General features: G+C 42.1%; 2 protein-coding genes across 5 annotated transcripts in view; both read right to left on the reverse strand.

Moving 5' to 3' along the window:
- The window catches only part of LOC123513398 (transcription factor HIVEP3-like), a 40,540-nt gene extending 39,554 nt beyond the window's left edge, over positions 1-986 (reverse strand). Inside the window, exon 1 of one of the 2 annotated variants that reach the window (XR_006677328.1) lies at positions 540-986. The gene's annotated coding sequence lies outside the window, so the exon portion shown is untranslated. The remainder of the gene's footprint in view (positions 1-539) is intronic. The other variant, XM_045270536.1, reaches the window with a different exon arrangement.
- Positions 987-11,656: 10,670 nt separating this feature from the next.
- Positions 11,657-23,870, reverse strand: LOC123513401 (WD repeat-containing protein 48-like). Of its 3 annotated transcripts, none has more exons than XM_045270543.1 (15): positions 23,717-23,870; positions 22,145-22,227; positions 21,478-21,694; positions 19,856-19,905; positions 19,314-19,476; positions 18,037-18,177; positions 17,749-17,903; positions 17,176-17,361; positions 16,707-16,904; positions 15,687-15,794; positions 15,366-15,474; positions 14,844-15,024; positions 14,487-14,681; positions 13,979-14,165; positions 11,657-13,829 (listed from the first exon to the last, which is right to left on the reverse strand). In XM_045270543.1, the coding sequence occupies exons 2-15, from the start codon at positions 22,196-22,198 to the stop codon at positions 13,734-13,736; spliced, it is 2,040 nt and encodes a 679-aa protein (XP_045126478.1). In that variant the 5' UTR covers positions 22,199-22,227; positions 23,717-23,870; the 3' UTR covers positions 11,657-13,733. The 3 variants fall into 3 exon arrangements, with proteins under 3 accessions (XP_045126478.1, XP_045126476.1, XP_045126479.1); XM_045270541.1 differs by having other exon boundaries at positions 23,713-23,869; XM_045270544.1 differs by lacking the exon at positions 15,687-15,794 and having other exon boundaries at positions 23,713-23,869.
- Positions 23,871-25,822: the final 1,952 nt, after the last annotated feature.

Here is a 25,822-nt window from a genome sequence, read left to right on the forward strand (position 1 = left end):
CAGGCACTTAGATCATATAAACTGTACGTGTGTGTGTGTGTGTGTGTTGCCTCTTTATCATACCCCCTATCTCCCCATATCCCCCCCACCCCTCCTCCACGTCCCTACCACCTAACTTACACGCATACCCCCCTACACCACCCATCCTATCCTCCGCAACACACAAAATACGAACACACCTCAACTCCCACTTAACACCGTGCAACACACCACATAACACTGACACCAACATTGACACATTACGAAACCCCGAAACACATAACTTTAATCCCCCACCACCCTTCACACTCCCCCTACCACCCCCTCCTTCCCCACTAAATTCCTATCCCATCATTCAAAACTGTACCACCACCACACACTCCCCACTCCTATAATCCTCCTATCCCCCACCCATTACACACGTCTCCCCTCCACACCACCACCCCTTTCATTCAAAAATACACCCCTCTCCCCCCCTCTCTCTCCCACTGTTCCCCACCCCCCTCACCCCACTGGAAAACAAGTTAGTGAATGATTATAACTGCTAAATCTGTACTTACTGGTAGTGGTGATGGTGGTGGTGACTGGTGGTGGCGTATACATACACACGCGCGCACACACACACGTACACGGTAAACACGAAATATTGTCCTTAAATCTCGTCACATTTGTCAGGACTTATGACACACTAGGCTCAACACCGTCAGCCCGCCGTGCATCTAACACAAACACCACAACGAGTATAGCTTTTAAAGACCCTTAGGAAAGTAATGGGCTTCCTCCTCCTCCTCCACTTTTAACTCAAGATTCACCGCCCCCAGCTTGTACACGACAGGCAACACACTCTCCCCTGCACGGTACAGACACGCCCGCCTCACTGGTTGCGGATCGTGTATTTCTCAAGTCCAGCAGGTTAGGAAATGTGAAAAAAATACAGTGCATTCATATAGAAACACAACGTCCGCCACACCACCTTCCACCAACAAGACTAAGAGCTGTTCTATACTCACCCCGCTCCACTCACTAACTCTCACGCATGTCAAGACGCTCCTCCCCCACCTCCCTCAGCCCCACTCATCCCCTTTACTCCCACTCTTCCCTCTCGGCCCCAAACACCCGGATGAATGTAAGGACTAGTATGGTTATCGTGCAGGAGTGCGAGGATGTGCTAGGAGCTGGGTTAGACGGAGGGTTTAGGTATGTGAGGTTCGTGAGAGTTAGTTCGAGGGAAGCCCCTCTGCTCTAGGCGCCACACTGTCCCTTGAATGTTGTGGCTTGACGTAACTCCGCGATGTTTAGCAAGATTTAGACACTTTTTTTAATGTTTCACTTAACACTGCTTATCCTCTGGGAAGCTCACGCCCCCTCCTATCCTCCCTCATAGCCTGGGCTTGCTAGGATTCCCCCTTACACATGTATTAATTTCTTTTTGTGGAGATTCTCGTAAGCTTCTGTGTTTTTACTTCTATGGTCCAAGTGTTTATTTTTGTTGGTGCTTGGAATGTTCATGTTGTTTTCTTTCAGCTTGAAGCGGAGACCAACAGTGCTAGCCTTAAAATATGTCCCCTGCTCAAGCTGCTGGGATAGCCCTCTCTCTCTCTCTCTCTCTCTCATGACGGTAGCTAATTTAACACTTTACAATTACGCATTTACATTGTTGCTCTCTCTCTCTCTCTCTCTCTCTCTCTCTCTCTCTCTCTCTCTCATATATATATATATATATATATATATATATATATATATATATATATATATATATATATATATATATATATATATATATATACATGATTCCAGTCTCTCACCCCCCTCCTAGTCTCCCATTCAGCGGCGATTCATTCATTTCTCTGGGACTCTCTCTCTCTCTCTCTCTCTCTCTCTCTCTCTCTCTCTCTCTCTCTCGACGATGATGATTGTTATCGCGCTCTCCTCCTTCGGAATAGAAATTAATACGCGATTGTGGGAATTCATTTGTGATGCAAAGTGCGTGGCTATGAATTTATCAATGCGGAATACTCTACACACACACACACACACACACACCGTAACCATCTCTCCAGGCAATCACTAGCACGTAGGAAAGAGTAAGAGCGGCTGGTGTGCAGAGGGTAGTGGTGTGAGGCTGACCCAAGAACCATAATGATATATTTCCGGAGTTCACACGGGGAAGCGGTCAGCGGGAGGAGGAGGAGGAGGAGGGCGGTGAGCGGCGGCCGACCTCCAGCAGGGGCTACCTCGGCCGTGAGTCAGCGCGCGTGAGGCGATAGCACGGCCCTCTCTGCTGGAATGTGCTGGCCACACACACACACACACACACACACACACACTATAATCCTTCCCGTTCTCCGTAGCCTGCACGACAATAGAGTAATATTTGAGTACATTTGAGGCCTTAGTTTACATTCATGGCGCTGTGATGGTGTAGACAACCTTAGCCGGGCCACCTGTGTGTGACTGTGTGTGTGTGTGTGTACGCAGTATGCGCCTTCCACACCATACGTGACGTCACATGAGCCACTGATGTTAATAATGTTGTGAACTAAATATCAATGTCGTGAAAGCCGCTTGATAACAAGAATGACTTTAACTGAGGTATCAATGAAAAGTTGAGGAAATGTATGATGAATTTTGCTTATATCCTATTTCCAGGAACTCTCTCTCACTCTCCTCCCTCTCTCTCCCTTACCCTCCCTCTCTCACTCACAATGCCAAACACCGAAATAAATTTGATAAACCGTGGATTCTTTACAAGCCCCAGACCTCAATTTCTTTGACACATTGAACCTCTGGGGAAGAGAACGCGGTGGTGTCTTTGCTTGCGCTCACCACACACACGCACAACGGGAGATTGTGGGTAAAACTTTCATTGTTTTGAAATTGCAGTGACGATGCTTAACTCACACACTGTTGCCATCACGTGTGGACTTCTTTTCCTGCCCCCACTCCTCGTCCGTCCTTCCTGGCTTCCTCCCTCTCAATGTCCCTCCTACCCCCCATCGTATTTCTTAGCCTCCGCCCTTCTCAACTCCATCCTTCCTCCTTCCCTACCACAGCCCTTCTCTATGCTGCCTTTTGAGAGAGAGAGAGAGAGAGAGAGAGAGAGAGAGAGAGAGAGAGAGAGAGAGACGACACAACAGACATGTGAAACCAGATACAACACATGCTATAGATACGAAAAAAAATATGAAACTACTTTAAATGCAAGAAAACAAACATTGCAAGTCACTAAAGCATTAATTGAATATACCACATGCAAGGCAAAGCTAAAATTGCTGAATTTGTGTTTTCTGTCCTATTCTTATACCATTAGTTTTAGAGAGGAAGTGTGTATGTGTGAATGTATGTATGCATGTATGATGAAGGGAGTAATAGTGCTTGGTGGAGAATACATTACTAAAATACCTCGTTACCACGACAACATTCCATCTTCCTAATTTCTCTCTCTCTCTCTCTCTCTCTCTCTCTCTCTCTCTCTCTCTCTCTCTCTCTCAAGTATTGTTTACATAATTTTCCTTACATTTGCTCACCTTACTTTTACAACCTCCCAGGAAAGCACCTCGCAGAAACTACAAGAGTTATCAAAACCCGTCCAGCCTTCCTCCTTTTCCTCCTTCCCTTTTGACATGCCTTCCTCCCCCATACACCCCCACCCCCGTTCTCCTCCCACGAAATGCCTCCACACTCGTCACAGCTATTCCCAAGCACTCCCACGCGACTCTTCCCACTTGGAGACGGAAAGTTTAGCGTAGGAAATTCATTGCATAGCTTATAACCTTATTATGTTACTGCCGGAGCCTCGAAGCGGTAGAGGCAGCTGAAGTGACTTGCTCAAGAGCCCGTCTCTTCGATAACGATAAGAAATATAACGATACGGAGAAAAGAGTCATCTTAGAATAATTATCTATGCTTGTGGTGGATGCCATGTGTTTAGGGAAAGCGTTAGCCACCACCTCATCTTAACCAATCACATGTTCCTTTCTAACGTCTCTCGGGCTGTGACTGGCTGGTCAGGGGAGCATCACAGCGAGCGGTTTCCTTACTGAACACGGACGGAGCAGGCGGCCTTGACGGAGAGCTCCCAGCGGTTGGCAGCCCCGAGTGACGTCACCACCGTCAAAATACACTCAGAAATAGTAGAGATTGGTCGCACTACACTACCTGCACCAATAGTGTGGCGAACCAAATTTAGCATTGCGGAGTTCCTTGTCGACAGCAACGGACAACGGCAGCGTACGTGACGTCCGTTGTGCAATGTGTTACTGCCATGTGTGTGTGTGTGTGTGTGTGTGTGACGCGAGCTTGATAGTGTGTGTGTGTGTGTGTGTGTGTGTGTGTGTGTGTGTAAGGAGGAGGGTGGGAAGGGGTGTCCGTGGTAGTAGTGGTGACGATGTGTCAGTGACGGCAGCAGTGGGGTGGAGGGAGTGGTGGGGGATAGACGCCACTCTGGCACCATCATTGCCACCACCACCACCACCACCTCCTCCTCCTCCTCCTCCTCCCACCAGCACGTAGCTAAACCTGGACGTCCGTACCTGTCTCGCGACACATTTATCATACACACACACACACACACACACACACACACACACACACACACACACTTTTTAGTCTCCACCGTCTACCTAATGATTATAACGGACCACTAAGGACACAAAAACTTAGGCAACGTAAGTTTTAGTAAAGTCGTGTATATTTACATGTGCTTACACACACACACACACACACACACATGAATGGCCTCTGCTATTTGACACATGTAACATGTACGTAATAGAGTGAGTTCCCTTGAATTTACCTCTATTTCCTGTGTGTGTGTGTGTGTGTGTGTGTGTGTGTGTGTGTGTGCAGGCAGGCAGGCAAGCAGGCATTCTAATGTAATGTGAGTCAGGAGTTATATTTTTCCTTTGTTACCGATACTAAGAATATTGTAAGACTCGTCCTCCTCGTGACGTCATCCCCCTCCCCCTGAATCCTCCCTAAGGGCTGTTCCCAAGCTCCCTCTCGCTTTCCTCCATGTATACTGTGTTCTCTCCCTCCTCCTCCTCGTCGTCCACGCACCGCTGCTTCTCCTTGCCTCCACGCCACCTCCTCCTGTATTCCTTCCTTCATTCATGTCCCTGCCTCTCTCTCTCTCTCTCTCTCTCTCTCTCGCTTTCCTCCTCCATGCAGTCATCCGCTGAACATGGGACGAATAGCAGATGTAATATTTCAACTTCCTAGATCTGCAGAAGGTCTTGCGTTTATTCATGCTTTCATCTCACATCGTATCCTGTGCTTGCTACTGTTGCTTCCTCCCACGTCCCCACCACAACTGCCATTCCTGTGTCGTTCGACTTTTTTTTCTTTAACGTTTTTCCTTACTTTCTCTGATATAAGTGGCTGAATGTGGAATGTCAAGATATTTTGCATCGCTTTCATGTTTTCTTTTCGCTTATTTATTTTTTCTGTTTGAGTGTTTGATTGTCCTTGTCTGATACATGTTCTTTTTATCTTATTCAGAGTCATCAAACGGATATGGAACTTATGCACATAACAAAGTATTAGTTTTGGTTTTGGAAATACAGTACACATACGCTCTCTCTCTCTCTGCTTCCTGTTTCCTCCAAATATAGCGTTATCACGAGCTGTCCGACGGAATTATCAGCTACAGCATTAAAATCATCCTGCAGGAGTGAGGCAGCCTGGCCCGAGAGACTTGAGTGGTGTGTATTTCCGAGCCATCCTAAATCTCATAAAAACCTGCTAAGCGATGTGTCTCCTTCCCTCTGTCACTTCTTATTTGTCTCTTCACCAGTCTCGTGCCGCCTCGAGGCTGGCGACGCGGGGTATAGGCGAGTCTAGGTAAGTGAGGGGATTGGCGCCACCCCCTAGACAGCTTCACATTGGCGCCAGCTTCACCATCACCATAAGGAACGGAGTCACTAGGGAGACGGGAAGCAAAGAAGCGAAAAAGAGTTGCATGTGTGTAGGTGCTCACCTATGGGAGACAAAAGCTTAAAAGCCTTCATGTTTACGCATGTAATATATATTCTGCATTGGCAAGTTAACTCATATTACGTCGAGTTTCTACCAAATGCTATTAGATAACCAAATAGGTGCTACCACAATATCTACTCCCATTGACGCTAACAATTAAACTACTAATACTGGGGACATGGCTTTTGCATGTAATGAGAGAGAGAGAGAGAGAGAGAGAGAGAGAGAGAGAGAGAATGCGTCAACCGCCATCTGGCTGCCAGCCAGCACTACCACTGTTAGTACTATGAGTGCAGATATGCCACCTTTACTCGGACTGTTAGTAATAATACGCGATAACATTTCCTCTGCAGTGTCAAGGTTTCTTGAAGAGCTCAACAGATGCTAGCTTCCCTCCCCGACCCACCAAAACACACCAACCACCTGTTTCAGGTGGTAAACTTTCACACGATGCAAGACTTAGCTTTTTTCAACTTGTCTGGGATGGAATGTGGATGGGAGGTGCAGTTGCCAATTATCTTTCTCCTGCTACCGCATTCCGCGTAACGACACCTATTTCTCTTGTTCCTAGTGTCTAACTGACGATGACTGAAAGGCCGGTGTTGCTTGCACTCACCGCGTTGCGTCCCGCGGGTGAAGTCTTAAAACGCTAAGTGGGATGTGAGGAGGCAACCTGACGGCGGATGGGGAAACTCCCTCACCTCACAGGGCAGCGCGCCTCTCGGGACTCGTGACGTCACCACCAGACCTGCCACGGACCAGCACCAGCCAGCACCGCCGCCTCTAGGTCGCTCCTCTCTGCTCCTGTTTACGTCTCCCTCACCCAGACACACTTGCTGCTCGTTAATCTTTTACACTGCCGACAACTTTGCCATTTCTTCCACGTCCATCTCAGTAATACTACAGCTTTCATGTGTTGTACTGTACAGTACTACGTCCTCTACTACGACTTGGATGATTTCTCCCTTGTCGGTCTGTCATTCATTCATAAATCTAACCATGTCATCTTACTACTCGGCTTTCAATTTTTTTTTTTTCCAGGAGGTACCGTTGACATTGCTATTTTTCGGTGGTATAACTGACATTTGAATCGCATACTTTTCACAATCGGATATAACTTTTAGCCACCTCACGCCTCGCGATAAGCCACGCATTAATACATCTTGGGCCCGCATCTTGTGACGTGCTGGTCTCTCGTAAGGACTGTTATAAGTGTATTCAGAGGTCGCGCATAACAGACCGGGTTATCTTGCCTGTTATTTTTAATGTTTTTGACATGGGTGATGCAAAATCCTTAAGAAACTACCTCTACAATCGTGGGACCCAGATAGAAACTGTAGTACTACTCGTAACCTCCACTACAGCTTGTTTAAAGTAGTGCAGATAAGACGCCGAAACGTTTGAGACTACAACAGTCTTATCTCTTACGTAAAGAATTTGAAAACACTGACGAATACTGCACAATTCGAATATCGTAGCTTCCATGACAAACTTTTCCTGAAGGTGAATCAGTTAGAGGGAATGAAAATGATTCCTTTGACCTTCTATCTCTCTCTCTCTCTCTCTCTCTCTCTCTCTCTCTCTCTCTCTCTCTGTTTATCGTGGACTCGTCATCAATAGTATAACGCGAATGATGGACGCAGTATCGATGTTGGGTAGTATTCTTAAACTTTCGTCATCAGCTTCAGTTTCTAGTGGAAGTTCACTGTTTTTGTTGTGACAGTTTGGCAAGGGTTCTGCGTCATCATTGGGGTAAAAAATCATCTGACTAATCATGAATCTCTCTGGCCTCTGAAAACAGCTCTTATGGGAGGGTGAAGCACTCAAAGCACGCGTTGTGACTCAACAGCTAAACAAATAATACCGAGAACTTCAGCTGAGCACGTGAAACCAATTAAAACGATCTTGTATTGACATTTTCCCTGTAGCATGATAAGGAAACGTGACATGCTAAGGACAACAAACAAATCAACTATTTCTTAAAAGAAATACAAAATTTGGCTGTCATCTCGTTAAACACACAAAAAAAAAAAAAAAATCTTGATTTGTTATTTTCCGGCGACATATGGCAAGGAAACGTGATCAACAGAACAACAAACAAATCAACCCATTCTTAGAAGTAACAGCTAATGTAACGCGAAGTTTTGAGCATGTCACCTTGCTAAACACGAAGAAAATAGGTAAATAAAACCGTCTCACTTTAGTACCTTCCCTACAGCACGGCAAGTAAACGTGACAAACTATGAGGACAACAAGCAGATCATCTCGTCCATAAACACCCAGGCTAGCGTACCCCATGTACCCTGGCGAGGTACTAGAGCCACTGTACTCACCAGAAGGGAGACCGGTGGGTAGTATCTGAGGGTGACGTCCTTGAGGAATCATGGGATCACACAAGTACTACACGCCACCAAGGGCACGGCACTCACACCCTCTCTCCTCATTTACTGAAAGGCTTTGCTCTCTCCCCGATACCATAAGAAATAATAATAATAATAATAATAATAAATAAATAAATAAATAGATGAATAAATAATAATGATAATAAATAATAATAAAAATTAATATAGATAAAACAAATGAATAAACAAATAGAAATAATAATAATGATAATAATAATAATAATAATAATAAATAAATAAATAATAAGTAAAAATGAATAAATAAGAATAAGATAAAGTAAAAATAAGATAAATAAAAATGTATGAATATATTAATGAATAAATAAAAATAAAAGAATAGATTAAATAAATAAAAAAATAAAGCAAAATGATCAGGAATAAATTAATAGTAATATTTTCTCTTCAGATAACGCAGGGATCTTCTTAATCTGTTAGTAGCATAATATAATTAAAGTCTTTTAAACCTCGTGTCACTTCTGCTACAGTACAGCCTTTGGAGTGCTGTGAAAGTGCGGTGCGGTGTTAGAATATGATGCTTAGGACACTTGCTTCATAATTACAAGAGCTACGCATTCTTAAAGATCACAAGGATCACTACACCTGTTCTTACTTTTATCACTGATGATGAATAACAAGTTACATAATCACCACAGAAATCCCCACTGTAAAAGAAGAGAGAGAGAGAGAGAGACAGAGAGAGACTAACTTATTACAACCTGTTAAAAAGTCATCGAGATAAGACAGTGGAGTTGTATGCGGGCTGAGGTCCTGCGCTCCTCACTTCCCGCCTTGAAACGTTTCGGAAGTAAAACACAATATACTACATATCACAGGACCTTTGTGCTGTAAAGAAATGAATAATTGTTTGTGAACTATTGAGAGAGAGAGAGAGAGAGAGAGAGAGAGAGAGAGAGAGAGAGAGAGAGAGAGAGAGAGAGAGTAGAAAAAAGTTAAGAACGTCTTTTAACATTGGAAGGTATAGAAAAAGTTAAGAATATGTCTAGAGAGAGAGAGAGAGAGAGAGAGAGAGAGAGTTTAACATTGGAAGGTATAGAAAAAAGTTAAGAATATGTCAGAGAGAGAGAGAGAGAGAGAGAGAGAGAGAGAGAGAGAGAGAGAGAGAGAGAGATTTAACATTGGGTAAAGAAAAAGTTAAGAACATGTCAGAGAGAGAGAGAGAGAGAGAGATATATATATATTAACATTGGGTAAAGAAAAAAGTTAAGAACATGTCAAGAGAGAGAGAGAGAGAGAGAGAGAGAGAGAGAGAGAGAGAGAGAGAGAGAGAATTTCTTACTTTGCTTGGATTTCTACGCGAGTGACCTTCAGCTAGAGTTACATACACATAACCATTTCTCACCTAAAGGTACAGCACAATACACCAACGTGGGGGAGAACAACACTCTAGAGCTCTCATAGTTTATACAGTTTACTCTTACCATTAGTTACAGATGAAGTGATGTGTGGTGGATAACTAATATTGAACTAGCAGACACAAATTGAGGAAGCTTAGGTATGTATATGCATCACTTAAAAAAAAAAAAAAAAAAAGCGGGGAGGTAAACAGTGGGGGAGTAAATAAATAAATAGTCTACAGCAGCTTAGGTAGCCTTGAAGTGAAGCTTGCTAAGGTTCTCGTGGTTACTGGGACATTACGTTGACCTGTTGACATGCAGACAATAGTGGTTCAGATTACCTTGGTGGATCATCCCCTTCACTGCTCTGTCCTTACGCTCAATTAATATTTAAGTACAAGTTTTAGTTGTGAATGAGAAAAAAAAAAAAAAAAAAAAAATCCAGATTTCAACATTTTAAGTGCCCATAGTCTTGTTTTTGCTTAGTTGAATTGTATAAAGTTACTGAAATACAATACAATGATATTATTTAGCAGTCTAGGGGTTAAGCTCCACCTCTTCAATTAAATCATTACAATCAAATATATTTTTAAAGCAATCACCGATCACTATCAAGAGGAGCTGCACCTTGGATATAGGGTTCAGTATAACTTCGCCGCCTTAATTTTCTTATATTTTCTTCTAAACCTTCACAAAATACTTTGTATACATGTAATACATTAGTATAAGGTGGCGGGGTTTGGCAGGGTTGCTATACGTCTGGAATTCACGTGTCGAAATCTGCATCAGGGGGCATTTCCGAAAATCCCTCAAATGTCCGGAACTTCAGCTTCCATTAATCTGTTAAAAAGAACACACACACACAATTCATATTTCTGTAGGATTAAATGATGGCACAGATGGAGATGGGGGGAGTGCGAGGTTCACCGGGTGGTGGTTGCTTTACCAGTAACGTGTATGGGTTCTGTATGGAGTAGATGCTCCCTTCATTGCGCCGTCTCACGCCACGCGCCAATCTTTACTCTTTAACTAGTGTTGATGAAGTTCAATTTGGATTATTGTTTGCTTGTTTGTTTTTTTCTTATTGATGTACATGTTTTAAAAAATCATATCGGATGTATAGGAACTTGTGAAGGTATCCGGAATTTTGATAGTTCATATATAGCTACCATAGTTCGTTAGGTTAGTTAGATTACGTTAGTTTAGGCAAAATATGGACTTAGGGGGGTCAAAGAATTCGTTAATATACTGACTCTCTAAGCCAGGTGTGCTTTACTTGTACAAGCGCTTCCTTTTCAAAACATGATCAGTTGTCTCCTTAGATTTTAACAATCATTTGTTTCCCAATTTTTTTTTTTTTTTTTTTTTTAAGGAAATGCGAAATTTGGTCTATTTCGGTTTCCCCCACCAAACAGACCAAAGCAGAGTTAATCTAACCCAACCTAAACGTAAAGTAAGCATAATATCGTGTTTTGAGTTACTGACAAAGACTATAACACTTTTTACTTATGAATGATTTTGTGAAGGTTTGGAGGTAAATGGACAAAAAATTAAGGCGCCAGGATTATACTAAGATCTTTACAGTATCTTTAAATACTTTGTTCTCTGATACAGACTTAATTTCAAAAGTCACAGAGAATTTGTTAGTTCTCATGGGCGTTTCTGCTATTGATAATACAGAATATGTTAAACTATCACAAGAACCTCTTGAAAAAGATAGATATCAGTGTTTGGGAGAGTAACCCAGGTTGATAAGGAGAAAAGGTCACAATAAGTCACCAGTCAGTAATGTGCACAGGAATGAGATGCAGCTTCTCCATCAAGTCAATCTGAACAAGCCAAAGCAACGCTCTTCAGCATCCTTCCTACTGGTTCACAATGGTTGTCTGTGTCTGGTCATGAGGAATAAAGTGAGCAGGCTACCCGGTTATAAGATTCAGCATAGATAAGGACATAATATAATAAAAATCAAATACATACCTGAAGCAAAACATTAAAAGTAAGAAAATGAGTTACATAATGCATACACACTGGAAAATTTCACATTTCTAATTACCTTCTATATGTACACTTTTCTATGAACTAAATATAAGGTACAGTTATGAATTTGACAAACATCACGGATGATGTAAAAATATATGACTGCAAAACTGCACTGGCTGTTATTGAACAAAAATATTGAATATTCACATGCACATAACTGATATCACACACTCTTTCTATTGTTCAGCAAGTAATATCATTTATAAAAACATCCTTCACCTGAATCACAAGTGTTCCAGTGATATTCTCCACCTTACATGTGGCATATGGGTACACACTGCCCCACTGTGCCCTCTGTCCAGGCCTTTTGCCCTTCCTTCAACAGCCAGTTCACGATGAAATGCACAAAGCTTAGGAAAGAGGTTCCCACCCAGGAGACCAACTTAGCTGCAGCACACCAAGGTGAAAATGGCAATACACCTCAAACTCTTGTTTTGCTGCTATACACTTATTCTTCTGGCAACATGTTGTCTACCCTGATGCCCCAGGGCCCCATCTGGTGGCTGGCCACATCTTTTAACAACACACTGCAGTTGTGCTTCACTCACTCAATGCACATCATCTTTCCTTCTTCATGACTCATAGCTTCTTAACATTGGCTTGTCACTCACTGACCACAAAATAAACCCAAAAAAGGAAAAAACTGAAATTTCCTGCAATACACACAAAGTGTAACCAATGTAGCCTCACAAGAATTAGGCCAGTTTAACCTTGGAACATTTTCTATAAAGTTCTGAGACAATAAACACCTTATGGTGTGCTACTAGCTGTGGGAATATTATTCAGACATGCTAAATTGCACCTCTAAATATATAAAAATTACTTGCAATAATTGCACATTTATGAATCAATTCAGTTTCATACAGAGATGAAAGTACTGAATAAATTATGCATAATATTACTGTCCAACTCAAAAAATAAGTAAAATGATATTTGAGAAAATGTTATGTTATAGTATTTGAAATGCAGGAAGCCAAGCTTGTCTGGCGTGGCAGCGGCAGGCTGGCGAGGCAGCAGATCTGTGGGCGCCTCACACACCAGCCACTCATTGGTCTATGCATCAAAAATATATTTACAGGAAATTTCTTGCATACTATCTAATTTTGTTTTTATAAATGAAAGATTGTCAGAGTCCAAGATAATAAACCACAACATACTGATACACTGTAAAGAAAATGCTAAGTAACTGGTTTTCCATATAAAGAAGAGAACTGCATAGCTCACTATGGAAAACCAGAGCAGGTGTGTCAATAGTAAACAAGAAATATAATAAACAAATGGCCAAAGTTTGTTATTTGAAAGACTTTGATATACAGTGGGCCACAACGTCCTCGTCTGTGTTGGACACAGTCTTCTATACTACCTGTCAAAATAAGTCTTATTAAATATAAATATTCAAGACCTTACACCAGTTACATCTTTCCTGAGGTTCCCTTAAAGGTCTGGTTGAAACAGTCACGAAAATAACAAGTGAGAACCAAATCCTCCACCACAATGGTCCTCCTCAAAGGTGCACACACTAATCAAAACAACAATACAACATGGAAGGAACAAGCGTACACAGATTCCAAACGGTGTCAGTGGAGCAGTGGCTGAGACTGGATCAGTGTTGCTGAGAGTTGACACAAAGAAAATGTCAGAGAGAGAGCTTTGGTATGATGACAAGAAAGAGAGGAGAGTGATGGTTATATCAGCAACCAAGGCCTAAGAGGACCATACATACAAAAATGGGAATATGAAAATACAGAATGATGAAAATGTATCTATACAGTGACAATGACCTCAACATATGATTCTGATTTAAGAGATTTGGCAAGTGAATACCTCAATGTTACATTAATCCTAGAAGAAAAAAAAACCCTTCCATTTATACAATAATATATAACAATATTTTTCATGGCCAAAATAATCAGCAACCAGTTCACTCCGGCTCACAGCGCAGGAAGAAGAATGGCAGCCCAACACAGCGTGGTCGCTCTCACTTGATTGGTCGGTAAAACAACACTATGTCCTGGGAGGTGTTGCCCCAGATGAAGTGCTGAACAGTCCGGAGGTCCATGTTTGGGTCCAGTACCTGCAGGGAGGTGTGCTCAATGACTCCAGGTATAACAAGAAACAGTGACCATTGGGACAGCAACTCAAGCACATCTCATGAGGTGGAACATTAAGTAACCTTAAGTACACACATAGTTTTCTCAAGACCTGCTTCCTAAAACTGCTCACCTTGTCATTGCAGAGGAGCTGGACCCGCTCCTCTGCTAGTGAAGTTGTTTCTGCTTTGTCATCACCACCACGGTCGTTGTTGTTGTTGGTGGTGGAACCGGTGTCGCTGCCTCCACCCAGCACCTTTTCATACACGTGCTCCTGCACCTTGCGGATCTGAATGAAGTCATTTGCACTCAGTCGGTCCCTGGAAGGATAGATACAGCAGGTTAAGTTATGCTATTACTATATGTAAGGCTTCTAAAAGCATCACAGTAAACTACTAACATAGGTGAAAAGCCTCCTGTAGAGGTGCACCATAGACTATAGCCAACCTCATCCATCATGACTGCACCTGATGCAATGGTGAAGGAATTTAACACTATATTGTCTGATGCTTGAGAATTCTATGATTAAAAGTATCTCCTTTAGTCCATAAATTCCCGTGAAAAGCCCACATGGCAAAAAAAAAAAAAAAAAAAAAAAAAAGAGAGAGAGAGAGAGAACAAAACAAAGATAGTTGGCTCACTTCTTCTCACGCTTGATCCCGGAGGAGGCATGTGGCAGAAGGAAGAAGTACACCTTATTTTTGGGCTTTGGGGAAGTCTTCTCTACCACAATGTCCAGCACCCATGGCGGCACCATCTCATTGAGCAGCACTCCCTCCGCATCACCACCGGCATCCCCACAAAGCAGGCGGTACAATGTGCGGCCCTGGATCTCACTGCCACAGGAGGGATCCAGTCAGGGAAGGAGGTGACAAGAAACACAATATAAGAGGCATCCTCAGTCATTACTTGAGTTGAAGGGCAAAGTTACAGAAAAAATAATAGCTTGGCCTTTATGGCAGGATTTATCTCACGTACATACACACACACACACATACCTGATGATGACGGGTGTGTGTTGAGGAATGGAGAAATATTCATTGCCAGACTTTGGACTAAAACCATTCTGGTTGGCTACAGGTCCAGCCTCGGCCCCCTCACCCCCCTCGTTATCGTCATACATGTAGGTGCGGGGCCAGTGTTCAAACAATGCCTTGAGAAGCAGCTCGCCATAGTTCACTGCAGGGAAATGTTTCAACCTTAAGACAAGTCCTTATAGAGCAGAGGCATTCTTGTTTACATCAAGTCTTGGTTCTTTCTCAGTACACAAAAAGATACCACAGAGCAATTATGCAAAACTGAATGACTTGTGCTCAATATAAGCAATGGTGATTAAAAATGCTCATCAAACTTTTACTGAAAATTTTCTTTAAGAGAGTACTGAGTGCATATTTATGCAATAAAATTTTCCTTTGCATCAAACCCTTTCATCTTTAACAAAAATTTTAAAACTTATTGTGACAATCAAAGACAATGACTAATCCCACTGAAAAGAAAATATTTGGTCACCGAATACTCACACTTGACATCCAGGCCGTCTTGAGTGGGGAAGTCTGCCTCCTTTGCTGAGACCCAGGCTGACAGGCAGTCCACCTCATCCCTCTTCTCTGCCAGGTGGATGGTCAGCATCTGTTGCCATGGAACACACACATAAATGCTGGAGTTTGTACAGAGAAACACAAGCATGCACAAAACACACATATTAAGCAAATAATTACAGTAAAGAATAAATCAATAAAACATTTTGGCAACATTACACCAGGAAGTCTACTACAGTTCTTATTATCTTAATTGTCACAAAATAAATCTAGCATATACCACCACCACCAGATTCTACTCACCCCAGTCTTGAGGTCCACAGTGAACCAGCTTGGCACAAAGATTGCTTTGTTTCTCTTCTGTTTCTCTGACTCAAAATCAACCTTCCCCAACTCCTCCACTTTAGTGGCCTGTGGCGGAGAACAAACATCACTCAAAAAATCTTTTCTCAAAGAATGGTGTGTAATACTAACAAAAAACACACACACACACCGCGTAGTGTAGTGGTTAGCATGCTCAGCTCACAACCGAGAGGGTCCGGGTTCGAGTCCTGGAAAGTGGCGAGGCAAATGGGCAAGGCGGAGGCGGTGGCGTAGTGGATAAGGTGGTGAGCGTGGGATCGGGCAGACATCCACGTGTAGGTTTGAATCCCACCACGTACAGCCTTAAAACACTTTGCCATTTGTCGAGTGGTTTAAAGTTACTTACACGTCACCATGATACCCAGGTTCTAGGTAGTTACACCCAAGATGAGCTTCGGTGGTGATATAGGCCCTAATATGGGTACCACTATAAATAAAACTGTCTGTGCCACTAATGGGCGGAAGCTGAACAACGCTTCCCATACCCTCTTCAAGTATGCCTACAGGCGCTATAGGCCTTACCATAAAAATAAAAGCTTCTTAATGTGTGGCCCCTGTTCACCTAGCAGTAAATAGGTACGGAATGTAACTCGAGGGGTTGTGGCCTTGCTTTCCCGGTGTGTGGAGTGTGTTGTGGTCTCAGTCCTACCCGAAGATCGGTCTATGAGCTCTGAGCTCGCTCTGTAATGGGGAAGACTAGCTGGGTGACCAGCAGGAAACCGTGGTGAATTACACCTTCCTTGTCATGTTAAGGAGCAAGTATAGTGCATACACTACTATTTTTCCTCAACTTTACAATAAAAAAATACAAAAACTTTATTATTCTGACAGATTTCAAAGGTGAATAAGTCTAAAACCTTGTGTTTAAAGACAGAATAATGCAAATCTCTACATCCTGGAAAGTGTCAGCTTGATCACATTTTACCACCACCTGGGAATGACCCAACATGCTGCCTTTACCTTAAGTATGTCCCAGAGTGCCACATTCTCCTCAGTGTCTCGAGTGAGGACGTGACGCTTATCATTGAGGACGACATAAGTCTTGATGGCCGGGCCACCCTTGATGGTCCAGTCTGGCTGTGTCATCACCGGCCGCAGTTCCCTCACCTCCTCGTTGTCACAGTAGTCCTCCACGTGGGACAGTCTGTTGTTGAGTGGCTGAGGGAAGGAAGGAGAACAGCTTGTGACTGGCTGTGTACATCACCATCACTTGTCATCATTCCATCTGAGCTACTCTGCAGTTAATACTACATTACTAAACAAGCAGATCCCAAACAACATTACCTGGCTGATGTAGGAAAGCAAAGATTTACCAAAGCACCTTCTCTGTAATATTTAAAAGGATCAAGCAGTGTTAAGTGGTGCATGAAAAAAATTTACTTTTCTCTTATTTTTCTATCCATTAATAATCACTTATGCGTAGACGCACCCAACACTTGATGGCAGAGTTGGTGGTGGCCACGTAGAGAGCCGAGTTGTCTGGGGTGAGCAGCATCTTGAGTACCGGTGCCGACTCCTGGCACAGCAGCACACCTTTGTCTGGCGCACGTGTCTCACATTTGTAGATAAGCTTGTCTCGCCCTCCAGAGTATATAGTTGTGAAATTCTCATTTACCTGATGAAGGGATACACACTGTAATTTATTGTGAAAGGAGGAGGAGTAAGAATTTCTTGTTATTTCAATACTTTTGGTACCCTACCTGAGAATTTCCTTCCTCTGAGTTCCCATCACATGATGTGCTAGATTTAAGGCATAGTATTCCACAAGTGAGTTTAACCATTTGTTACATAATATATTGAATTCATATTATGATAGTAGTAGTTTTAAGCATGTTCTACAACAATGCACTATTCTATATTTTATCCTTCTGTGATCAATAACATATCCATTTATGGCTAAGCATTAATAGCAGCAGGATGTAGTGAAGGCAAAACTTTCGACCAACACCAGCCCTACCCCCCCATCATGGTGTCAGGCACCACATGTACAATTATACATTACCTGAAGTGCCCAGACTCCCTCTTCATGCAGCATGATGGTCTTAGTGCAGCACTGCTGGCCCAGCGACCACAGCTTGATAGTTCCATCAGAGCTGCCTGAGATCACTTGAGTCCCATCACGATTGACAATTAAAGCCTTGACATTGTCTGTGTGGCCTGATGGTGGATAACAACAAATAAATAAACAACCAAAGGTAGTAATATGCTGTGGTGTTCACTAAAGTGCTAATGATGTATCAACAATGATATGAACACCACTGAGAATAAAGAAAACTCAGTGCATGCCAACCTTTCAGTTTCATGATTTTATTGCCAGTGCGAGGGTCCCAGATCCTCAGCTGCTTCTCTGTGCTGCCGCTGACAATGACAGTGCCGGGCGGGTTCATGGCCAGGCTGTAGATGGAGTCCTTATTGCCATTCAGGGATGATGCTGCAACAACAAACACTATTCAGTATCTCTTCACTCACTCTCTCTCACACACACACACACACACAAGACCTAAATAAGATCTGGAAATGGAGTAAAAAGTGGAAGATGGAATTCAATGTGGACAAAAGTTATATCATGGAAATGGGAAAGAGTGAAAGACGACCAGTGGGAATCTATAAGATAGGAGATGGAGTAGAACTGGAGAAAGTAAAAAAAAAAAGGACTTGGGAGTGACGATGGAAGAAAACAATCAACCAGTAAGCCATATTGATAGAATTTTCAGAGAGACATATAATTTGCTAAGGAATATTGGATTAGCATTTCACTACATGGACAAAGAAATGATGAAGAAATTGATAAATACAATAATACGACCCAGATTGGAATATGCAGTTGTGTGTGGACCCCACATAAAAAGAAACACATAATGAAGTTGGAGAGACTACAAAAAAATGGCTACAAGAATGGTTCCACAATTTGAAGGGATGACATATGAGAAGAGACTAAAGGCTATGGATCTACCAACCCTGGAACAGAAAAGAGAGAGAGGGGATCTGATACAAGTTTATAAATTGATCAATGGAATGGATGAAGTGGATAATGAGAAACTGATCCTGAGAAAAGAATATGACATTTGAAGCACAAGATCGCATGGTAAAAAAAACTGATGAAGAGAAGATGTCTGAGAGATGTTAAAAAAATAAAGTTTCCCACAAAGATGTGTTGAGACTTAGAACAGTTTGAGTGAGCAAGTGGTGTCAACAAAGAGTGTGCATAATTTTAAAGAAAAATTAGATAAGTGTAGATATGGAGACAGGGCCATAGGAGCGTAAAGCCCAGGCCCTGTAAAACTACAACTAGGTAAATATACACACACACACACACACACACACACACACACACACACACACACACACACACACACACACACACCGGCATTCCCACCATATAATGCTACCAAGAAACATGCACCAGGTGAACATTTTTCTAACCAATCTCATAAAATGCTGACTGGCAATGTGAAAAAATATCTGAATTGAGTTAGCTTATCTTGTGAGCTTTCCCTATCAAGACAAAATACATATAATTGTGGTAGTAATCATGATGGTGACAACAATGACACAACAGGCACTCACTGGTGACAGTGTTATTGCTGGCGGTGAGTGCTGTGAGGGTCTGCACATCCCACAGGAAGATGGCCTTGTCTAGCCCAGCAGAGGCCACCTGCTCCCGGTCCCGTGCATAAGCCAGTGCCCTCACATAGTCCTTGTGAGTTCTCAGGGTGGACATGCAGAAGCCCTGCGTGGGAGATGGATTACATACAGTCAAGATGAGAGGGGTCATTTCTCAGTGTTTATGACATTTTCATGCCAATATGTCAGCATGATCAGAAGTATATATGTAAATACAATAGCTTTCAATCTGTGAAATCTTATAATCTAATAATGGGGAAGAATTCTCTGAAGCAATTTCTATGCAGTATCCTGAGAAAAGTTGGAATTTTCAAATTCTTCCTTTTTCATATATAAAGTTGATAGCAACCATCAAAAATTTACTTTCCTACTATTCTTAACAGTTATCTATATCAATTTCCTTAATTCCCTTTCCAACAAGCAGTTTTAGCCAAAAGGCAAGTGGTTGGCACATCTTGCAGGTTGCTGCAGGACACGTTACACACCTTGTGGGCATTCCATACTTTGACTGTTGTATCTGCACTGGCTGATATCACTGAAAAGAAACATGAAATTCAACATTACCTTTCTTGTTCATAATTTTTACCACTTACAAACACTAAAAACAAAATTAAATGTCCATTTTGTAAACAAGGGAGAATGGAGATGACTGAAAGGAGAAGTAATTCATAACAATCCATTCTAGGAAACTCTAACTAAGAAATTCCATCCCACAACAGACAAAACGTTTGCAACAGAATAGCCATGACAGAGGAAATCAGTGTTAAGGAAGGTTTTTTTTTTCTTTGTTTTTGCTTTATTTAAGAGAGAACTGGCCAAGGGCAACAAAAATATAAAGAAAAAAAACCCCACTCAGTTGTTACTCTCCTTAGAGAGCCAATAGAATTTGCCAAAGGATAGGGACAAATGCCTTGAAACCTCCCTTTTGAATGAAGTCAAGTCATAAGAAGTTGGAAATACAGACACAGGCAAGGGATTCCAGAGTTTATCAGAGAAAGGTATGAAAGACTGGGAGTACTGGTTAACTCCTGTTAGAGAGTTGGACAGCATAGGGGTGAGAGGAAGAAGATAGCCTTGTACAGTGATGCCACAGGAGGAGGGGAGGCATGCAGTCAGCAGGATCAGTAGAATAGTTAGCATGAAAATAGCGATGAAAGATAGCAAGATATGCAACATTCCGGTGGTGAGAAAGAAGCTGAAGACAGTCAGTTAGAGGAGGGGAACTGATGAGATGAAAAGCTTCTGATTCCATCCTATCTAATAAAGCTGTGTGAGAGGAGCCCCCTCCAAACATGTGAAGAGTACTCCATGCAAGGGCAGATAAGGCCCTTGTACAGAGTCAGCAGCTGGAGAGAATGCCTGACTTCATAGAAGCTGTTTTAGCAAGAAATGAGATGTGAAGTTTCCAGTTTAGATTATGAGCAAAGACAGGCTGAAGATATTCAGTGAAGAAGAGGGGGACAGTTGAGTGTCACTGAAGAAGAGGGAATAGCTGTCTGGAAGGTTGTGTCAAGCTGATAGATGGAGGAATTGAGTTTTTTGAGGCACTGAATACTACTAAGTTTTCTCTGCCCCAATCAGAAAATTAAGAAATGTCAGAAGTTAGGCATCCCTGCATAACCTGTTGACTTCCTGAAGGCTTGGTCATCTCTGAAAGATGTGGAAAAGTGTAGGGTGGTATCATTAGCAAAGAGTGGATAGGGCAAGAAGTTTGGTTAAGATCATGAATGAATAATAGAAAGAGAGTGGATGACAGGACAGAACCCTGAGGAACACCACTGTTGATAGACTTAAGAGATGAACAGAGGCCATCTACCACAGCAGCAATAGAATGGTCGGAAAGGAAACTTGAGATAAAGTTGCAGAGAGAAGGATAGAAACCGTAGGAGGGTAGTTTTGAGATCAAAGCTTCGTGCCAGACTCTATCAAAAGCTTTTGAGATGTCTAACACGACAACAAAAGTTTCACCAAAGTTTCTAAAAGAGGATGGCCAAGACTAGGTAAGGAAAGCCAGAAGATCACTAGCAGAATGGCCCTGACGGAAGATTAACCCCATGTGACTCCCGGTTCCTGCCAGTGTACCACCACCACCACCACTACCACTCACAGTTCTTGCCACCGCAGCACAGCACAATGTCATTAACCCAGTCTGTATGGTGCTCCATGGACTGGATGTAAGGTTCCCGCTGATTCTTGCAGTTCCATATCCGGATGATGGAGTCCCGGCCAGCGGAGTACAGCCGCTGCAGGTGTGGGTCATACTGCAGTGAGTTGACAGACGAGCGGTGAAACTTCTCCACCTCATCGCGGATCACAAAGGATATCTGCAGCAGATTGCAAGCATGTAGGGTTGGTCGGTGGTTGTTATCCTCTTACACTTAATACACTGAATATCTTATTTTGAGGTGTTTTTGCATTGTTTTCATCTGAATTGTTTCAGTACTTGTGTAACACTGCATATTTTCCCTCCAACTGTTCTATTATCAATGATGTTCCCCATAAATGTTTGAAAATTTTGCACAGATATAATTCTAAAGTAAGAGAAAATACACCAGACATAAACTTTACAGTATTTCATGACACTATGATGGCTATTCTCATTAGAAACACCATAAATAAAGAACATCCCAATTTTATTGGATTAATGTGTACAATCATCCCCAATATAATCACGCTACATTCCACTGTAGCTTGTGATAATACTAAGAGCAAGTTACATATTATTAAGACCACCAAATATTCCAAAAGCCTCACTGAAATATTCACAAACTTACCTGCACCTTCTTCCGAGTGGAATGTGTGCTGTTCTGTCTGTGGCTGGTGATCATTCTGGCTGACCTTCTTCATGGGGCTTGGCCTGAAACATTGATTGTGTCCTGAAGAGATACCCACACTAACAAAGGCATGAGAGAGAGAGAGAGAGAGAGAGAGAGAGAGAGAGAGAGAGAGAGAGAGAGAGAGAGAGAGAGAGAGAGAGAGAGAGAGAGAGAGAGAATGATGCAGGTTAGGGGGATACGGCTCAGATGGCTTCCAAGCAACCAATTAGTGATAATCTGAGGTAATTAAAAAGCCTTGCATGAAAAAGAAAACCTGTCTTCTGCCATGTCAAACTCTATGCAGCTTCTGTGTCAAGCTGTGAGTTGTGCCACACCCTTGCCTGTGTTGGCCTCGTGTGTTGGGGTGCCCCCCCCCTTTTTTTTTTTAATGCAAGAAAGGAAATCTGGCCAAAGGTAAGTCAAATTATCAAGAAAATGGCCCAATGAGATGCCAATTCCCATACAGGGTCAAGAGAATAAGCTAAAACAATGGGATAAATGTCATGAACCCTTCCTCTTAAATGAGCTCAAGTCATAGGTAGATACAGAAGCAGGCAGGGAGTTCCAGAGTTTATCAGAGACTTGTAGTGGTGTGAGGCTTGTTGGGTCCACAACCAGCCTTGTGAGTCCTGTGTGGTTGGCTAAGTGACTGCTTTGTGAGTGTATGGATGGTGTGGAAACCTATACCAAATTTCATTGAAATCAGTTTAATGTTTTTCTTTTTTTCAGCAGGCACACCCAAACACACACAGACAGAAAGACAGTGTGTTTGGGATTCAACTCCAAACTGACAAAGACTGCTCCATTTACACCTCACTAAATCATCAATACTCAAAGCTGACAATGAATACTTGGCACCACCATAAAGAATTGGGTTTTAGTGACAGATTTGACTAAATAATCTAATGGTTTTGGATTGGAGGTAAGATGCCAGTCCCCAAGCAGGTTTGAGAGTAGCCAAAAGAATGGGACAAATGTCAAGAAACATCCCTCTTAAATGAGTTCAGGTTATTAGTGAAGGCCGAGATGCAGAGGTTAACTTTGACTGAACGCACGAAACACACTAGCATCAAAACAAGACAGAAAATATGAAATACATGGAACCACAACCCCACAAACACACCCCTGGATATTTCAATAGTGTAGAGCAGGTAATAATGGAGGCTGAGTGACACAGCTGATATCTGAGTGAATACAAGAAACATTTACCCATCCCAACATCAAAACAAACCGGAAATAAGGTAACACAGCAAACCACACCTCCACAAACACTCCCACACTGAATATTTCGATAATGTTAGACGAAAAATTACGAAAGCTGAGGGACAAAACTAATGTTCCAGTGAATCCAGTGAACACATATACTCACATCAAAACAAGCCACAAATAATGGAATACAGCAAAACACAACACGACAAACACTCCCACACAGAATATTTTAGTAATCTAAGGCAGAAAATAATGAAAGCTGAGGAACAGAGCGGATATTTGGGTGAATATTATAAGCAATCCACAGTTTACTTTACCTACTTGTCACCTGCTGCTCTCGTGCTACTCCCTGCGAGCCACACACGCCCCTGGGGACGCCCTGCGGAGTGTCAGGACGAGTGTTCCCCGCCGGGTGGCTGACAATATTCCACTGAGCGTTTGTTTACTGAGTGCAGGGCGGCGACTCACCCCAAGACACCACAATTCACATAAATAACCTCAAATCAACTACAATAAGCCACAATAAAATTTTGTCCTGCCATCTTTTTCATGTATTTTTTATTTTTTTACGTTGTTGTTGATGTAACTTCGTTTTAAGGCGGGGTTTCGTTACTTGGTGGGCGATACCAATAGTCATACAGTAGATTGAGAAGTTATCAATAAATTTATAGGTGTTACCTTCTGATTAATTTTATCTCATACACTGTAATGTTAGTGACTGTTGGGATTGTGAACTGGAAGGAGGCGAAAGTGAGACTTTAGTAATCCCTACTGGAATCATTTTCTTCGACGCCATCAGTCCAAAACTACAAAGCAGCAAAACACTACAGGAGCAATACCACTATGTTCATGCTAACTGCTCATCTGCTGATCTTGCTAACCGCATGCCTCCCCTCCTGCGGCCTCGCTGCACAAGGCTTTCTTCTTCCTTTCACACTTATTCTGTCCAACTCTCTAACGCACTGATTCGCACAGGAAAGTAATGATTATGTAAAAATATGAAGCTATCAGGTAAAAGAGGAATTAAACTTCGATAAAACAAAAACACGACAACATCTACCAGAGTAAAAAACAGTACTCTCAATCAATCATACCTTTCTCTGGTAAACTCTGGAACTCCCTAACTGCTTCTGTATTTTTATCTTCCAACGACTTGACTTCTTTCAAGAGAGAGGTTTCGATCACCGTTTCAAGACATTTGTCTCTTTATTTCGCCTGACTCTTCGACCTGTAAGGAAACTGACAATTAAGTGGGCCTTATTCTTTATTCTTTGTTGTCCTTGGCCAGTTTCCCCTCTTACAAAAAAAAAAAAAAAAAAAAAAATAAAATAAAATAATAATAATAATAATAATAAAAAAAAAAAAAAAAAAAAATATATATATATATATATATATATATATATATATATATATATATATATATATATATATATATATATATATATATATATATATATATATATATATATATATATATATATATATGGGCGGAAGCTGAACAGCGCTTCCCATACACTCTTCAAGTGTGCCTACAGGCGCTATAGGCCTTAACGTAAATAAATAAGTAAATAAATAAATAAATAAAAAAAAATAAAAATATATAACTGTACCTCTCGTCCGAGAGCTGTGAGAAACTGACGTAGAGAAAAGGCCAATTTGCGACTGACATTGCAAGTCGGTAAAGTTTGCATAGTAACTGAAGAAATAAGTCGCAAAACAAGACCAACATGTTGGTCTTTTCAGTCGATTTGTGACTTTCTTTTTGTTGAGACGTCACGGAGTAAGCTTTGAAAATGTCTCCAGGTGTAGATAAGATGTTAGAGTTGGTGAGGGAAAAAGAACACATCTGGGGCCCCAGGAATTAATTATACAATAAAAAGAAAAAGAAAAAAAAAGCTTGCACAAATCGTCGTTCGACGAAAGAAGTGTTTCCCTCAATGCAGAGTGTTGTTGGAGGTGAAGAGTGAAGACTTGTCAGGATTTAATTTGATCGCAATTATGCATAGTCTTCTTAAGATTAGTGTGTGGCAGACACTCCTTTCTTTCCTTCTACTTAGCCAGGGACGTATCCAAAGGCATTTTCTTTTCTGTTGACTCTTCCGGTACGCCAAAAGAAGAGCAACCACCGCTTCAGCATCGTCACTGGAGGAAGACATCTTGGCGGGGAGCTGTTTGTTTACACTCACTTCCTGCCAAGGCGCCAACTAGTCGATACTTTCCAGTCGCTATGTGTGACGTTTTTCCGTTTAGAAGGGCTCAGTCGATACTTCTAACGACTTGTAATTTCAGTCGCAAATTGGCACATGTGAACCCGCCTTAACTCGTCTAATTCCTCTCCGAAAACCTCAAAATCCTGCCAGACTATATGATAATGTCAGCTGACGAAGGAGTGACGGTGTGGTGATGTCAGCCTTAGGTGGTGAAGGA

The sequence above is a fragment of the Portunus trituberculatus genome, chromosome 36 (assembly GCF_017591435.1).
Source record: "Portunus trituberculatus isolate SZX2019 chromosome 36, ASM1759143v1, whole genome shotgun sequence".
NCBI lineage: Eukaryota > Metazoa > Arthropoda > Malacostraca > Decapoda > Portunidae > Portunus > Portunus trituberculatus.

Excerpts from the sequence above, each read along its gene's own strand:
- LOC123513401 (XM_045270543.1), bottom strand. The coding sequence starts at position 22,198 with ATGATCACCAGCCACAGACAGAACAGCACACATTCCACTCGGAAGAAG. Across the intron at positions 19,477-19,855 it reads AAGTATGGAATGCCCACAAG|GGCTTCTGCATGTCCACCCT; the intron begins GTGTGTAACGTG and ends TCTCCCACGCAG. Across the intron at positions 18,178-19,313 it reads CAGCAATAACACTGTCACCA|CATCATCCCTGAATGGCAAT; the intron begins GTGAGTGCCTGT and ends TTGTTGTTGCAG.